This window comes from Nestor notabilis, unplaced genomic scaffold (genome assembly GCF_000696875.1).
Source record: "Nestor notabilis isolate BGI_N333 unplaced genomic scaffold, ASM69687v1 scaffold27499, whole genome shotgun sequence".
In the NCBI taxonomy this organism is placed as follows: domain Eukaryota; kingdom Metazoa; phylum Chordata; class Aves; order Psittaciformes; family Psittacidae; genus Nestor; species Nestor notabilis.
The window spans coordinates 1,737-19,752 of NW_009944554.1; the positions used below are offsets into that span (position 1 = coordinate 1,737).

At 37.3% G+C, this 18,016-nt stretch overlaps 1 protein-coding gene across 1 annotated transcript in view; it reads left to right on the forward strand.

Moving 5' to 3' along the window:
* Positions 1-3,155: 3,155 nt before the first annotated feature.
* Positions 3,156-18,016, forward strand: part of WAPAL (wings apart-like homolog (Drosophila)) — a gene marked incomplete at its 5' end in the record, with an annotated part of 48,949 nt that continues 34,088 nt past the window's right edge. The window contains 3 exons of the mRNA XM_010022469.1: positions 3,156-3,270; positions 4,093-5,139; positions 11,621-11,739. Of these exons, the coding sequence (XP_010020771.1) occupies positions 3,156-3,270; positions 4,093-5,139; positions 11,621-11,739 (1,281 nt within the window). The remainder of the gene's footprint in view (positions 3,271-4,092; positions 5,140-11,620; positions 11,740-18,016) is intronic.

Here is an 18,016-nt window from a genome sequence, read left to right on the forward strand (position 1 = left end):
AGCAAGTGATTTGCAGCAATTTCTGGTATGGAAGCTTCAGTCTGATAGCTGTTGACCTACTGATGAGCTGAAAACAGGCACTTGACAAAGTATCCTGCGAGGAAGTATTCGTCTAAATGTCACTGCTTAGTTTTCCACTAATGCATTATGATGATTCAGTTTTAAAGCCAAACTTTGTACCCAGTGCATGGAATACGGTTTAGTGGTTCTGTTTTCCATCAACCTTGCTTATTATGCGAGATGGAAAAAGCTCTCTGCTTCAGTTACTAGAACTACTGAAGTACTGGGTGATTATAAAATTCTGGTGCTGGATAGGCACAGAATGAAGGGGGAGGTTAACTGCTGCTTACTTGCTGAGTAACTTTTTATGCTGTATTAAATTACTAGCTGAGAGTGAAAAGTGAGATGAAACATTTGGTTGATACTTGTCGAGTCTTCTCAGAGACAACTGAAAATTGCAAGTTGCTTATGCACGTAGGTAAAAAGATGCATAGCTTAGAGCAAGGCAACAGAAGTCCTACCGCGGTACAGAAAAGGCTGTTAATGAGTGTTTGGCTTCTAAGATGGTTTCTTAGAAGTGTAGTAAACCAAAACACAGCTGTTTTACTGGGATAGAATGGACTTGTTATTAGTCAGCTGAGCTGACTGGAGAAGGTGATTTTCCTCACATTTACAGGTGAAGAGAAAGAGTGAATTCAAGTCTGGAAGGACTAGAGGTATGGTGCTACTTCCTTAAGCCAGTCTCATCAAATTTTACTAATGTGCAGGTGTACTAATGCCATGAATACCTGTGCATTTTGGTGGTTCTTTTAGAGCTGGTGGAGACTGGCACTGAGGGATTAATAGCTAGCTCAGTTTCTTTAGTTTTGTACTTGGGACTGCTGGGAACAAGCATGAGGAGAACAGGCAGGTTGGATAAGTGTGAAATTGGAGGTGAGAAAGGAGCTGCTCTGGGAAGAAAAAGTGTAACAGCCTCAGTGCAGCAAGTGCAGAAAAACTGAAATGGAGAAAATAGATGTGAAGCAGGAGTGTTCTTATCATGATGTCTCCACTGATGCTTTAGTTCGTCCAAATGAGGCTGCTACAATAAGAGAGCAGAAAGTTTTGTGCCCTTAATAGGTCATAGATAACTAAATGGGACTTTGTTGCTTGCTCAGAGTCCTACAAATTTTAGGCTAATTTTAGCACATTCTAAAATATTCTAGAACAATTCGTAGAATAGTTTTTCAGTGCATAGCTACACCATCAAAATTAACTAAAATTCACTCTTAATGAAAATACTATCTGTATCTATTACAGGGTAGTCAGGATTTTTGTGATGCCCTAGTAGCAGAGTGTTTAAAAAAAACCCCAACAAACCAAACCAAACAACAACAAAACCTCAACCAAAACAAATGAACAACAAAAGGGACACCCACTCCTCTTCCCTCTTCTCTCCTCTCCATGCACCCCCCCACCCCACTTTTTTTTCCAGAATAGTTGATTAATGTTTCTTTGGAGTCAGATTCCTTGGTAATTTTTTCCATTAATTTTTTATCAATGCTAGTGATGAGTAGGAGTTGTATATATTTTCATATATACAACTTGTCTATGCATTGTATAGGTATATACTACATATACGTATTGTATATGTATATATTTTTATATATACAAAAAATATATTTTTATTTGGCCTCTTCAGTCTGCTTTCCAGGCTTGCTGTGTTGATCATCTTTTCTACTTAAGAGCACAGACTGTAGCTGAGATGCTAACGAGTCAAGTGAAGACAAAGTAAAATTAAATTTCAGCTTTTTTTCATCTCAAAAGAGATTCCTGAATTATTTGAGATTTGGGCTGTAATGTGCATACCCACATATGTATTCTGTTCCTTCCTTGGGAAGATGAGATTTTATTTGGTCCTGGTATGAAATGTGGCTCTTTAAAATCCCAGACTTCCTCAGGATGGGAAAACCATTCCCTTTCCAGATACGCATACTGAAACTTCTTCCCAACAGTTCAGTGAAGTATTGTTTATTAAGCCAAGGCAGACATATTTTAAATGTACTTATTTTAAATATTGCTTAGGCTTTAAGTAAATGATATGGAACAGTAGTGGTGAGGCTGCAAAATAAGTGTATTTCAGCAAGAAAAATAAGGAAATCTTTTGAGTTTAATTATGCACAATAATGTTAAACATACGGGTGAAAAAGGAACATACTGTACACTCAAACTGATTACAGGAAGATTAATTTTGGTTGGGCCTCTTAGATTATCACAAGCGTGAGATTGAAATGGGGATAACAGGATTTTTTTGCGTAACACGTAGATACTGAAAAAGGTTAAACAAGATTCCATCACTGAGGTGGCTGAGACTGATGTTCTTTGGGTAATTTAGTTTTGTATTTCATATACGCTTGCTGAGTATGTAAACTGCTGACAGACCTCAGATGGACCCCAGAGACCTTATATGCAGTTTGTGAGATACTGCTTGTTGTGTCTCCCAGAGGAATTTCAGCTGGGATTGAACCAGTTTCTTGCAAAATTGGTTTTGGTACTAATTTTTTTAAAATTAGATTTTTCTGTTTGCACCTTAAAGTTCTTTTATAAACCATGTAAGCAAGGATGGCATTTACATGATGTGATTGTAATTTGAAAACAAATGAACAAAATCATCAGGGCAGAAGTGATGCTCACTTTCCTCATCAGTAAGGTTATAACCTTTTGGTCAGTGCTATGAAATTTCACTACCATTTGGGTAAATGGTAGCTGATGAAGTTTAATGCAGTCAGGACTAGTGCTAAAGTATGCCAAAGCCTTCATTTTAGTGATGAATTTAGGAAGCATTTGCTGCCTAACAAATTTGAACCTTAGGTGTTGCATTCTGCCAGTAGAGCCTCTTTTATCACTGTAGTGTTCTGAGACACCTCTGTCTTCTAAGCATGTTCTCTTCCAGCATTTTTTTTTCTGTACTTGTCCCTGTCCCAGCTGCTTCTCCAGTTTATCTCCTCATGTGCAGCTCTTCTGTGCATCAGGGTCGTCTGCATTCCAGTCACACTTCTTATCTTGTTTCCCCTGGCCCAGGCAGGCAGTACAGTGAAGGCTGATAGTAACGGTAGACACCTTGGGTTATTCTGTCTCAGAAATTTCAAAGAACTTTCTGCTCATCTTGTTTCCAGGAAGTAACACGCTTGTATTTCTGGGTATCTTTGTGTGAGGTACAACAACAGAGTATGGCAGATGCAGATGTTATCTTCATGGAACTCTGGTACCAAATCCACCGAGCTTTTGTTGGTATTCAGGGAAACCAAGGGGAATGTTTTCCCTACCAGTTTAGAGGACAACAGGTGGAAGACTTTGTACTGTCTTCCCTGGCATTCTTGTTGTGTGAATGCTGGTCATCTGGAAACATACCTTGCAAAAGCTGTCTTCTTTCATCTTGTGCTCAACTTCCACTTGTAAGTGTGGCTATGGATTGGGAAAGTGCAAGACTAACTTTTGGCAGCAACTCTTTAGATCTGTAGAACTTAATTGTAAAAACTTGCATTTCAGAAGTGATTTAATTTAATGTTGTGATAAGAATTGCATTTCTTTTCTTTCTTCTGGAAGTCCAAATATTTTAATTAGCACAGCAAAATAAAAGAACAGTTGCTGGAGTTGTGTGTCATTCTGTTCAGGGTACATGGGTCAAAACTTGTGGTACAGTTTGTAACGGGGGCTGTAGCATTTTTTGTACAGATACATTAGTGGATTGTTTTCACTGTTTTTTGGTAGCTATACAGTTACTGAGGTAGGCAGTGAATTTTCAGCAAGTTTACTTAGTAGGTTCTGTGGCCCATGCTGATTATAATTTCTACCATGCTGATGCCTCACTACTGTCTAGTTCTCAGACCAGGAATATCTGAAGGAGCAGGCTGTAACCTGCCCATGCAGCCCCCTTCCTGACCTTGGTAGGAAATTCTAAATATATAAACCAGGAGGATAAGGACCTCTTTAGTGTTTTTTTTGTCATTGACCACAGAATATTTGTTGTTCTGACTTTTCTAATTTGCCCGCAATGGCGGTTAATTTTTTTATAATGCTTTTTAGTAATAAATTTATTTTTTTTTCTTGTAGATAAAATACAGAATTTGAATGAAGATAATGAGAACAGTCATTTCAGTTACGAGAATGCTGAAGATGGTAATAAAAACAGTGCTGAAACTCCCGACACTTCTGGATATAACATTGAAGCCAAGGACTTGCCTGATTCTTGGGACTCCCACATTGGAAAAACAGTAGACTCGCCATCAGAAACATCTCGGACGAAGGGGCCATTAAGAACTCACTTGTATGAATGGGAGGATGAAACTGAAGACAGCAGAACTGGAGAGTATGTATTAGATTTTGACAATGAAAATCTCTCAGAGATGAAGAGCAAGGATGAGGAGTGTGATAAAGAAGATACTGAAAACCCAAAGGAAGCCATTAGTGAAGAACTTGTGCAAACTATTCCTAGGCCAAGCAACTGTAGGACGTACTGTCGATCCAACAAAGCAAAGCTGCAGGGGGCAACAAATTTTGACAAGCTAATGGATGGCACTAGTCAGTCTTTATCCAAAGCAAACAATGAGTCAAATAATGATGGTCTGAACCCAGCAAGAAAAGTTTCTTTAGGTAGTGGGACCAGTTTTAGAGGGACGGTTGGACGGACTAGAGACTACACTGTTCTACATCCATCTTGCTTGTCAGTTTGCAATGTTACGATACAGGATACCATGGAACGAATCGATGAATTTACCACCACAGCCCCTACTGACTTGGGAGAAGCTGGACGCTTAAGAAAAAAAGCAGACATTGCTACTACAAAAACTACAACCAGGTTTCGACCAAGCAATACCAAATCCAAAAAGGACGTCAAGTTAGAGTTTTTTGGGTTCGATGATCAAGATGAGGGAGGGGGAGATGAAGGTGCCTCTAGAAGTTCTGGGAGTTCCAATTACAAAATCAAGTACTTTGGGTTTGATGACTTGAGTGAAAGCGAGGATGAAGATGAAGAGTGGCAGGTGGCGGAAAGGAAAGCTAACAAAAAACGAAATAGAACTGCACCATCATCTTCGCTACAGTCAACCTCTGATGGCAATGAAAACTGTTCCCAGGATAGCCAGCTCAGTACTAATGCAGGTAAGCACAGCTCTTCTGGAATACATACTTAACATTTAAATTTATTTGACCTTTATATTTTGTTCTTTTTGCAGTATACCTAGAGGTTTTTTGAACATTACTGCTGATTTGGAAATCTAAAAGTTAGATATCCTTATTTCTGCTGTGGTCCTGTCTGGTGCCTCATAGCTGTCTTGAAGTATGCTTTTTACCCCTTGATCTCTTGCAAGGGGTAGAGGTTTGGTTTTTGGTTTTGTTGTTTTTCTTTTGAGCAGGAGATTCTTACCTTTTTGGTGTGTTGAGCATATAGAACCTATGCCTGGAAGGCAGATATCTTCCCTTAGAAGCTCCACATCAACCTAGAGTTACAGAGCTGAGTGCAGAAATTTAAGTAGCTCTTGGAGATAGGAAATATCTTTTTTCCTTTTTGTGCTTTTGAATGTGTTTGTGAACAGTTTGTCCCTTTCTCAAGTTCCATCTTACCCAAGGATGCACAGCTCAAGGGAGAGGCCGTGAGGACCCATGATGTGCCAGTCAGATGAGTGGCTTTGGGTGTGCCTCTGCATATTGATGTATTTCTGCTTTTGCTTCTACTTTTCACGTATCTCCGTCTTCTGCATGGATGCACTTGCTGAGTGAGTTGTAATGTTTTGAGTGGCTTTGAAACATTAGACTTGCTTGGTGGTCTGTTGTGTTCTGTGTAGTGACTCTGATTAAGGTTCACTTGTGTTGGTGAAGAAGAAAAGGAATAACTTTGAAAGGCTTTTTTTAGCCTTTTCTTTTTGAAAAAGTCTAATGCCAAAGAATCATGCATGTTGGAATAACTTTCAAAACACACTGTTTGTTTTAGGGAACTTTTTGGTTCTCCGTTTTGGATCATGAAGCATGAAAAGTTTTTATCCATACACTGGACTTGTTATATTTTTAAAACTTCGGCAAGATGTATTTCATTGTGATGGGGAGAGAGGAGGACTCAAGTCTAGCCTTGCTAACGTTGGAGAAGCTATTTTTTCCTGCAGATAGCTTCTGCTGATATAATCCAGAAATAAAGTTTCATAGGAAAAAAAGTTAATTTCTATATTCCAATTATAGTGTTCTCCAAAACCAGAATTGTCCGTAAGCCTTTTAAATGAAGGTAACTGTAACTGGTAGGTTGTGTGGGTTTTTTTGTTGGTTTTTTTTTTGGGAGGGGGTTGTAAATTATAAAAGGGCCAAATTGATACTGATGTTATATGAGAACATTGTGTTTTCAAACAAAAAAAACCCAACTTGATTTGTTTTCATAAAATATAATTACGATGAGACACTTGCGTTCAGCTTCTTTGGAAAATGGATTTAACTTGCAGAGCTGCTTATGAAATACTCCATCTGAGTCCCTTTCTCTGATGAGTCTTTCTTTGTTCAGCCATTTATTGCAAGGTTAAAAAAAAAATCACTTACACAGTTAATGCAGCTGAGATGCTGACCCATCAAATAATTCTTTCAGCTGCTCTTCTCTGTAGCCTTAAAATATCTACAGTTTGCATTCAGCACTATGTTCACCAAGGAGGCCATTATACTCTGAGGCATCACAGATTATTTCTCTGTGAAATGACAGATATTTTTCTAAGAGATTTCCATGGCACAGGTAGATGTAAATTTGTGTTTTGTTAATTTCTTAATACATTTCTCCCCTTCTTGGGTCAGAGTTGCCTTTCAATGCCTCTGCTGAAAGATGCTTCCCCTTTATTTTACATCTCCTTTGCTCATTTGATTTCTGTTTTGTGCTGCTGTAGCCATGTTGGATTTGACTTGTGGTTTTTCTCTGAAAATTGAAAGGATGACGTGAGGTTATTCCCCTAAGTTGCAGCACATTTCCTAGTTTAGTCCTGTAGTATGTATTATGAAAACAGAGAGTCTTGATTTTTTGCCCTAAAATGTGTAGGGCTCTTTGATATATTTCATGCTGCCTTCTCTCAGACCTTTGAAAACTTTGATCATCATGGTTCACTCAGAACAGCCATGTTAAAGTCCTTACATATAGTGATGCCAAGTCTGAGAATTTATCAAGGACTTCTGGATCTCAGCCTGAAATGCAGTAAAATATGTGGCATTGCTGTGAGGTTCTGTCTTTACGTATCGGGAAAAAAAAGAAGACTTCTGCATCCATGGAAAATGCCAAGTCTCAGAAAAAGCTTTCAGAACATCTTGCACAATATAGCCTTTTTTCCTGAAGTTACAAACTGTACTGAGAGGTGCTAGTGCTACCTGAGTTCTGTGTGTGCTGTTCTTTTTGTAATGAATAAATCCACAGATAAAACTCTGGTGTTCCTGTTCCAGGTTGACAGGTGAGATGCCAGATTGCCTCTCTGAATTCCAGTCCCAGAAATTCCTAAGATTGATTTTGATGTTCTGCATGTAAAGAATGTGATATGACATAGTCAGTTTCTCAAGAAATTTGATGCTTTCCATGACAATCTTAGATACTTTTTTGCCATAATACTGTTTCAGTTAATTACCATAATCTAGGCCTATTTTTACAGAACGTATTTTAGAATCTTAGTATAAAACACAGTGCAAAGATTTTCTAACTGAACTGGCAATGGACTATTCCTTCCATTGTATTAGCTCACAGTTGGGGAAGGTAAGCTTAAGAATATGTTTCTGCAAATGAAATTCAAGGAAGCACTAAAGATTAGATGGACAATATTGTTAGTGCAGAAAAAAATGCAAAGCAGATAAATTAAACTTTAAGTAGACTGTCTCTCACCGAAGTGTCTTTTCTGTTCACTTCTACAATAGGCTTCCTTGCTAAAATGGTTAAAAAAAACCAACATCAAAAGTCCAAACAAAAGCATAAAAAATACCATCCCCCCCAACAAACAAACAAAGAACCCCCCCGACCTCCTCAAACAAAACAAACAAAAAAATCCACAAACAAAAAACCCAACCAAACAAAAAACCAGGCAAACCGTGAGATGTGGATTTCAAATTCCTAGATGTTCACAGACCTTTCTTTGTAATGAAGGTACTTCATAATTTCATGAGCCCAGCAAAACAAAAGCCCCTTTCGCTTGTGGGCCTCCCAGCTGTAGTCTGACAGAATGCCGGGGGCTGAAAGCACTGATGAGACTTTACTAGATCTGAAGCAGTACCTGCACCATTTCACTAGACAGAGTACAGAATGATTCTAGTAAAGAGAGCTTTTAATATGGGAGGAAAATAACTTAATTACTTGACTATATCAGTTCAGTGAGGAATCTTATCCAAGAGGAATCTGAACTAATAACGAAGAGTAAGGCTTAATGACATATAATTTTAAGCATCAGTTTTGAGGAGCAAACCTGTATCTTTGGGATGGTCTTATACTTCTGGAAATAACTGTGCCATCAGTTTGTTTCTGTCTTTTTCTAAAGATCCTTTCATGGTTGTCACTGCTTCGCGTGGTCGTTAAGATTTCTAATATATTTAGCTTCTGAACTTGCAGTCTCAGAATGCTTTATTTCCCACCTCTTCAACTGGGACACCTATGACTATGTTAGTGCTTGTTTTAGTACATTTCATTTTGGCCAATGACAATAAAATTATTACAGAAAGTGTCAGACATAGCAACCCCCTAAATAAGCAATAAAAAAATGCTGACAAAAATTAAACATTGCAGTATTTCTATGGAGATTGACATAAACAAGATAGAGAGGTTGCCCTGAAACCTCTGCTGACGGAATGTTTGAAGATCTATCATCTCTAACATGCTTATTCTTATTTGGTTTACCTCCATCTTCATTATATATCTCATCAACAGTATAGTGATGATGAACTTAAAATTTTCTTGATTTAAATTACAGTAGCAGTTATCCTGTTACTGTAGTTTAAGTATTGAAGCTTAGCCTTTTGCTTTGTAAATCAGTTCTGATATACAGTTTAACCTTTGTGTCAAGCATTCATTTTTCCTTCAGTGATCAAGATCAGATTCCTGTAATCTTTTTTGGATAATAGAATAGCTTTTGCGTATCAGCATCTAGCACTCAGCTCTTTTCTGGTGAACAAACCTGCCCAGTTTTGGTCTTGGTTTGTGTTTTTTTTCCTCTTCCTTTGCATCTCCTCAAAAACTGAATCACCTTAATTGGTTAAATATTTTTAGCCAGTTAATAGTACATCAAAATCCTCCAAGGCAGAGTCCTGTTTGGACTTCAAAATCTTCTGCAGAATTGCCCCCAGGCACTAAAACAAAACTGGGTTGTTTTTCCCTGGGAAATTTACTGTGGTGTTGCCATCTAGCTGGTCTTTGAACATCTTTCCAATTTTAGCTGAGACAGACAAATTATCTCAAAGACTATAAATGCCTTGAAATAGTCAGGTAGAGGAGAAAAGGCCTTACATGCTCTCATATTGAGAAAAAGGTCAATATGCTCATCTTATCTGTGAGGAGGAAAAAAAACACTCATACAAGAGAGAGCCAGTTGAAAACAAGCTTCATTAGTGTCACTGCTTTCCAAACTACTCGTGTCTTTGCCTGGCTCGATTAATGTAAACTAAAGATTTCTCCCCTATGCCCTATTTAGTTTAGTTTTGAAAGTCTGGGAAGGTATGTATGCAGGCTGCTTTTAGAATACCTGGAAGGTCTCGGAGAGCATTACTCAAATAAAAGCATTCCAGATAATCTTACAAAGCTAATTATAAAGGCTTTTTTTTTTTGCTAGCAACATGAAAAATGCAAAATTATCCCGTTGTCAGTAGTGTTTGAAACAGGGGTTTGTGTCAGGGTTTTTTGTTGTTGGTTTTTTGGTGTTTTTTTTTTCCCCCTATTGAAAGTTATCTTATTTAAATAGGGTAGTTCAGGATCACACAGGAGTAGAATTCAAAGAAACTTACATGGTTTTGAAATTGTGGCTTAGTTGATACAGAGCACTATTAAATCATTATTAACCACAACACCATCTCCAAGTCTTAGCACAAGGCACAAATTATTGTGCTGGTTTGGTGGGTGAAAACACATCTTGCATTTCTGGAATGACTTGCATGTTTGTAATTATTGGAGTCAAGTGAGGAACCTTTTAGGTTTTAATCTATGATAGGAGGATCTAGTTCTGTTCATTTGGTTTTATTTGGGAATTGTATTCAGGGCCTGGCTCCTTCAAAAGTATTTCAGGATTTTTTTTTTTTAACGATACGTGTCAAAGCAATTTGAATTGAATCCTTTAATTGGCAAGTTCCAGCAACAGTGTAAGCTGACTTTCTGTGCAGATTTGGAAGCAGTTGTGCTTTATTTAGGTTAATGAGAATTGGTCTTTGATATTTTTCCTCTGTTAGATGAATTTGATCAAAACATCTTTAATAGAGGGATTGTTGCTGTTGTTAAGCTCTTGTACTAACATTATACACCTAAACTGAAAACCAATGGGCTGGGATGCAGGAGGCTGGTTCTCGTAGGTGCCTTGCAGCGGGGGTCCTGCTGCCCTGGTGCTGCCAAGCCTATTGAAATTTATTGTGGTTTAAGACACTTTTGAGCCTTACTTTAAGAATACTTATGCTCCCCAGACTAGGTAAGTTTTGTGTCCTTGTGAGTGTATTTAGGAATTTGCTTGCCTCCTTACTTAGGTGCTTGGCTAGGCCTGTTTACTGGATGCGAGTGCAACTTGGGATTAGAGTAACTAATCCAACCTGCAGTTTTCAAATAGTAGCAGCTTCTCTGGAATAGATTGGTTTTCTAAACTGTTTATCAGATGAAACAGTGCTTCTCTGTGCCTGTCTTTGTTTCCAGCTTGAAATTTATGGTAACTTCTGGTTTGTGCCAAGTAAAAGAACATAAGCTGGTCTCCAAGGGATAATGCTTCAAATACAACACAAGTTTAAAGGAAAAAAACAAATCCAAACAACAAAACAGGACAAGAATTTAATCAGATGAGTGAATTGCAGATTTACTGTCCAAAACTGAATAGGAGAGCCACTGCTAAGACAAGTACTGAATACACTGAACAGCCATTTCAGAGTCTGACTCTGTCAGCTGACTCCTTTCTGAGCTGATGACCATGTTTTTTTTAATACTGTTCATAGCAGAACAAGCAAATATAAACAGGCTGCCTTCATGAGAAGTGAGATCCATTCTTTCATCCTGTAACTCTTGATCTCATTCTCTCAAAGAACCCCATCCTATTGTTAATTCACTTGCTGCTCAGAATTGTAGCAGTAAGCCGTTAAGTAAGCACATATAAAAGGCAGACTGGGATTCACAGGAGTGTAAAATGCGAAATAGTAACTTGAAGCTTACACAGGGGGCCAGAGGTACTGTAGTAATTATGACTGTGTACCTTGTAATGTATATTTTATGTATTATGACAATCCAGACAGTAAACCTGAGCTCCATCCAGTATTGTTTGGCTTTAAAGTTGATATTTCTGATACAGATTGGGGTTTTTATTATATAATTTCTTAAGTTACACATGTGTAAATGTCAGATGCAAGAAATGCTCTAGCAGTTCGATAACTTTCAATATGGATGCTTCATGTCTTTTACCTTTTACAGATCTTCTGGAGTTTTCAGATGATACACCTGGTGTACTTGAAGGCAATAAGAAATCCACAAATAAACAAGGTGATAAATCTAAGGAAAACACCAGGAAGATTTTTAGTGGGCCAAAGCGGGTGAGTAATAATAATACTGAGACCAAGACAAAGTTATTTTAATTAACTCTTCAGTATTGATGTTTCTTCCTGTGTAAGTACCAGGCTTTTGTCCCAGTTTATATCTGCACTTGAGATAATGTGTTGGCTTTTAAGATTATATCTGGAAGAGTAAAACCTTCAAGTGCAAAACTTTTGTATCAGTTACAAGGAATTTCGCTTTAGAGATGCGAGTCTGGGGTTGAACAATGGTAGTGGGTAACCTGGATGCATTCCTTTCTAGGTGATTTTTGAAGTAAAGCACCATTAAATATTGTGGGGGTTTGAGGGGGTTTATTTAATTTTTGGATTGGGTTTTTTTTTTTTTTCCTCCTTCGTTCTGCTAAGAAGTATCTATCATTTTACAGGCTTGAACCTTTCTGAAAGCTTCAGATTTGTCATTGGTATAGTCTTTATAAGGACAAGTGCCTTTATAGCCTGTGGCAAAGTGGTATTTTCTTAGTTTGGAAAAAAAACCAACCACCACCAAAAAACCCAATATACCCAAACCATGTAGTATTCAGTATGAATTTGCCCTTTCATTATGTGAATGGAGCTTATTCATTTTGTTGATGGTAGGCGTGATTTATCTTACCTGTTACTATAGGTTACTCAGTATTTCAAGGCTTTTAAAAATGTGCATACAGCAAAAACTGTGTTTAGCTATTAGGTGAAAGCTTGCAACAGTGGGATCCATGTAATTTCCACTAAATGAAGTTTAATGACTTGGTTGTCCAGGATACCCATTTCTAATGTTTAAGGCCTTTTCATATGTTTTTTGCGTAACATGTTCCTGTTGTCTGGTGAAGAGTGTAGCTGTCTCACCAGCGCTGCAATCCAGCACTGGTAATGAGAAAAAGAGGAAACTGGGAGAGGGAAATACACTCATGTTTTTCTTTTGTCTTTGAGTTCCATAAGTTTTGCAAGGTTTGGCATTTGCATGTTGTAATAGACATTCCCTTTGTGTGTTCAGCCATCTGACATGTCTAAGAATTTATTTTAAAATTATTTTTCTAGTTATTTTTCCTTAAAAAAAAAAAATCTAATAATTCACACTAAAATTTCTTGTAAAGGTAGCTAATTACTTGTATTATATGATAGTTCACTTGAAATAATTTTTTAAGTTTTTGGGGTTTTTTAATTGACATTCCAGAACAGGAAGATTTATTATCTCCCCAGCTGTGTTGATATATAATAATTTTCCATTTAAGAATGTGGATTTGTGGGTGGAGGAAGGAGGACAAACTTGTATTATTTCTTGAAACATGCAAGGGAATATTTTCATTTGGGACAGTCCAATCACTACTGTCAGCTATAATGCCCTTTTGAAAAGAAGCATTACTTCTTGTCTCGTGACATGGGAGAGAACAGGGAGCTCCTGCCTCCTGAGTTTGAAGTCAGGCTGTTGATAAGCGAGAAGGGTCTTTTCAGAACTGAAATAGTTTTTCTTGAAGATCAGAGTTCCTCAGCTTCTGTTGATTAAATAATAATTTTGTTTTAAACCAGCTTATCAGTGAACATGTTAGAGTAGACTCGGAAACAGAAGTACAGGGAATGTAAATTTAACTGTACCTTTTTTGCTGTATTTTTTTTTTAGCAGCATAAACCAGCTGTACGTGTTCCAGTAAATACGGAGTATTTTTTTAATGTTTAAATATAGGTGTATATATATATGTATGCTTCAAGTACCATTCTATAATAGCATTTTTTGTGTTTCTTGTTTAATTTTTATACTTTAAATACTTCCAGATTTATATGAAAACTGTTTTAATGAATTTTGAATGTGTGTATTGTGAACTTATATGGAAAAAACCTTACAGCAATGTTATGCTTTATAAGAGAGAATGGTTTCAACTCTAGAAAATTGTCACTTGGGAATAAACTTAATTCAAGTGGGAAAGGTGAAAATTAAACAGCCTTTTTGACCCTGCAGTGATATAATGGACCTACAAGTAGAAATTGCTGCAACTGCAATTCAGATTTTAAACTTTAATGGTCTCCAATCATACATACGGCTGTTACACGGAGTTACTAAAAAAGCTTGTAAAGCTAGTTCTGATGGTAATTAGAGATGCTATAATTATCTTCCTAAACTATAGATGCAGACTCTTAATCTCAGTTGCATCTTAAAGGACTTGTCATTCTGGGAATGAAAAATTGAACTATAAGTATTAACCTGACCATAACTAAATGATCCTCCCCCAAAATACCAAACCTAGCAACCCACCACCTCTGGAATGTCTTCACTGTTTCATCACCATTTTTTTTTTTCCTGTAGAAACCAGCAGATACAGTATTAATTAATTTCAGCTAGGTGGTTATGTTAGAGGTATGGCACTTAGGATCACACTGAGCTGAAGAGTAGAGAGCTGTTACTCAGGAAGCAGCAGGTGGTATTGTTAAACTTCAGTAGAACCAGAAAGCTGAAGTGTTTTTTTCCAGTTCGTAGTCAGCAGGACTTTCGCTTATGTTTGTGCTTTCAAAACCTGACCATTGTACTCTAATGTTAAAGTCCAGTTCTTGAAACTTTGAGCGTATGTGTAATAAAAGATTACAGACATTATTGACTTAGTGAATAACAGTGTTTCCAAAAGCTGCTTTTAATGTATGGAGTCTTCCTGAAATAACTGACTATTCACACATAATAATGAACATAAAAGTTGCAGTAGTGTGCACATTATGGTAGGTATGTAAAGTCTCAACCAGAATTCTGCTTTTAAGTGAATTAAGTCTCTTTATCCTAAGTCTGAGTTACAGGGGGAATATTATGTTCTGTAGCAATGTAATTATGTACTTACAGAACATAAATATTGGCATTACTTGACTTGCAAATTATGGGTGTGAAGCATATATAAGTAACATCTGCAGAAGTTTGTTTGCAGCTGTTTACACTTTTAATTCAACTGGTTCAGTGACTCGTGCTCTAGCATGCAGGTTTGGGAACTATGGGGCTGTGATATGCCCACCTGCTGGTCCCTTTGAGCTTAGTTCCCCTTCTACAGATGAAACTAATTCTCAATTATCAGGTGAAAACCAGTAAGGTATAAAGGAACTTGGTATTTTGTGCCAGACCTGTACTGTCAGCTCAGTGCTTCTGTTGTCTAGCATGTTGTTAAGGACCACCAGGTCCTCTGAACTGCAAATTTTCTGGGATGGCCCTCTGCTCTTAAACTGGAAATGAATGTTTAAAAGTCACCTGCAACTCTGTGTGGATCCCTGTTCTGCTTGTGGCCATAGGAAGCCAACCTAGACAAGGTGAATACTGATTACCTTTGAATATTCCAAGGTAAGAATATAAATAGAGTTGCAAATCACAATTAAAATACAGATAGAGTGGCAAATCATAATTAAAAAGTATGGGAACCTTTCAGCTTGAGGGGCAAGGTGGGGGGGAAGACTATAATCCTTCTGTTAGTGCTTTTCAGTGCTGAGACATATGGGAGGACTTACTGTGTTTGTGGGACAAAGGAGGTACAATAGGAAAAAGCACTGACTCTGTCAAGTAGGCATACCTAAAAGCAGTCTGTGTTGTGTTTTCTCAAAGCAGCATGACATTTCAAGGTATTAGATGAGTGCTATGTATCGGAATATTTTTTTTTTCTGTGCCTTAGAAATGAGTCTTTTGGAATTAATTTCTTAGTTGTTGGTATTTTTTTGCACTGAGTATATTTCATAAAGCTTTCGTGCTGGTATCAACAGAATTCAATTTAGCACCTATCAAAGACTGAACTTTTCCTGAGAGAATAAAATATACGCTTCTGATGATTGGTAACATGAGGAAGGAAGTACTCGCCGCATGGACAGCCTACATTGGTGATTCATGGACTATTGTTCAAACTAAAAACTAACCCAAATGCTAGTCCATTGCTTATTTCCATTGTATATTTCCCTTAACTCACTTTTGCAGTAAGAACTGAATGTTTATAAACAAATTTAAACTAGCTTTAAATATTATTTGTTATTCTCTTGCCTTGCTATGTGTGGAGAAATTTCTCTAAACTTGCTTGTTGCAGTCTTGGCTCTAGAAAACCTGTCTATTTTGCCTCTCACTTGAGTAATGCTGGACCATGGAGTTACCTGTGCAAAGCACTTTCCTTGTTTTTAGCAGTGGCATTGCTTGAAAGTTATGCCGCTAATGTGGAATGCATTTGTCAGGAAAAGCAGAGATCTTGTATTATGCATTTTAAAAAAAAATCTTAACAAACCCCCTCAAATTCAACCTACTATAAAGACACTTTATTCTGAAAAAGACAAGAACTACTGACAAGTATTTGGTGACATTGCCTTTGCTCTCCTTTTGCTTCACCTGCTCACTTCTCTTCCCTTGCTCCTTCAGTTTCCCAAGGTTGTGTATTGAACTAAATTGAAGAACCCATCTGTGTGTAAGAAGTAACGCACTAAAAGGAAACATTTAACAAATCTCAGTTTAGTTCACTGGGAGACTATAAACAATTGTATCTGCTCAGTTGAGGGAACTGAAGAAGAGAGATTAAGTCGTCTTAACCTGGTTAAGTCAACATTGCAGCTGAGAAATGCTCACTAACCACAGCCGGTGTTAGCAGGATTACAAGCATTGCTTTGATCAAGTGACATTAATATAGTTAGTCATGACAGTAGTGTTGAATACATGAATGAAATCGTTGCTGAATTCAGACATGGCTTAGCCAACAGACTGCTTTTGAACTCTGCATCCAAGACAGAAACTTCATCTAGTCATAACCCTGTAACTGTTCATTTCTTTTCATGTTTTATTCAAGTTTTATAAATAATTGCTGTGTTTTGTGCACAACAAAGTACAGATACGTGTGCAAGATCTCCAAGTGTGCTTTTGGACAGATCAGTTGGAAGGAATTGTCAAATCAGTACTGTGTGAAGAGCTCTAATTTCTAACTTGATAACTTGAGTTATCAAGTGTTTAACCAGAAAAAAGATACTTTTTTTTCCTTCTGTGTGACTTTAGTTTGATCTGCAACTAGTCCACAGTTTGTTATTTAATTGCATCTTTCTTGCCCTGTAAGTTGAGGTTTTTTTCATAAGTAGGTTGTTCTCATTAAGTTGCCATATTCCTGTTACAAATTTTAAACACTGTGAGAAACTGTCAATCCTTGAAAATAAAGCTTATTTGGGATCCTGTTGTTCCTAATGGGATTTGCTGTAATAGAAGTTTAAGGGTATAACCTGTGAGATCTTTTATAGGTTGATGTAAGCTTTTTCCACTAGTGGTTCGTGCTGACTGGAGGAAGCTATAAATATCAGCTTGAAACAAATGCTGTGTCTAAGTTTACTTGAAGTCCAGGATGAAATACTTGAACCTAATCTTTGGAAGTGTTTTGAAATTGAAGAAGTCTGAAACCATGCATGGCTCCTGGTTTGACTGAGTAATCTTAGGGCTAATATGACAATGACATCTGTGTGGGAGGGGAAAGAAACTGGGCTGTGCTGTGATCTGTAGTTTTCCACTTTGCTTGTATTACACTTTGCAGTAGATGTTTATCAAAGACATCCTGCATGCATCATTTATTTTTGCTTTCCGGCAAATGAATCTGCATTCCCTCCAATTTTTAAAGATTTTTAAGGTTTTATTTATTATATATGAAGGTTAATCTATCTTGAGTGTCCAGCCTCAGGTAGTTTTGGTTAATATTTTTCCCATAGCTTGTTTTAAGTAAATAGTCTTGGAAAAGCATCAGTGGAAGTGTAATTCTAAAGTTTTGCTATATTAGTCATAGCCCTTTCCATACATTTAGTGGTAGACTGATTGGAACTAATTTTAAAAAGAGCTGCTAGTCTCTATCTTGCATAACCTTAAGGAAAAGTGTCTGATCAAAAGGATGAACAGCTATAACAAAGCATTTTTACAGTGATAGTAAACTGTTGATACTGCACACATTGAGCTGCTATTTGCATCCTAACTTAGGATGTCAAAATTGCATTTTTTTTTTTAATAGGAAAGAGTATTAGTTGACATTTGCTACTTTGACTCTGTTGAGGAGTTAAGCTGAATTTTGGAAGTCAAAATATTCTATGAAATCTTTGGCTTGTACCATTTTAGTGCTAAGCCAGCAGTCTGTTTCATCAGCAGTTTGTCAAACAGTGGTGGTCAGATCTGACAGCCTGTGACAGCATGTTGCTGCTTCTGCAGTACATGCCTTTCATTTACTGGTTGGTGCTTTCTGGCAGATGGTCTGCCCCATCCTGAACTCAAGTGATTTTTTTATGGGGCTTGTTTGTCCAAAGACTATTTGTTGGAATGATGTAT